The 311-nt window shown below is 65.9% G+C and overlaps 1 protein-coding gene across 1 annotated transcript in view; it reads right to left on the bottom strand.

The window, feature by feature from the left end:
* Positions 1–311, bottom strand: part of LOC119585958 — a gene marked incomplete in the record, with an annotated part of 71,494 nt that overhangs the window by 67,104 nt on the left and 4,079 nt on the right. Inside the window, 1 exon segment of the mRNA XM_037934672.1 lies at positions 44–257. Within this exon segment, the coding sequence (XP_037790600.1) occupies positions 44–257 (214 nt within the window).

Here is a 311-nt window from a genome sequence, read left to right on the forward strand (position 1 = left end):
GAGCACGACAGAGAGGAAGCCAGCGAGCGGAACGCGAACTCACCCGACAGGTGGGCGAGCACCTCCACCCCGGGCGAAGGCTGCGGGTTCCGGTCCGTCACAGGGTAGATGATGGGCACGACCCTGGCGCCCCTCTGTGTCACCACCGTGCCCAGCTGCTCGACGTCGAAGGGCACGAGGGGTATGGGCGAGCCCGAGGTGATGAGGAGGATGACCCCGCCCGAGGCACTGCGCTGGTCGATGTCACCCTCGAGCATCTGTGGAGGACGAGGGCGAGAAGGAGTTAGGTGATGCTGCTGGATGCACTGAAC

This window comes from Penaeus monodon, chromosome 20 (genome assembly GCF_015228065.2).
Source record: "Penaeus monodon isolate SGIC_2016 chromosome 20, NSTDA_Pmon_1, whole genome shotgun sequence".
In the NCBI taxonomy this organism is placed as follows: domain Eukaryota; kingdom Metazoa; phylum Arthropoda; class Malacostraca; order Decapoda; family Penaeidae; genus Penaeus; species Penaeus monodon.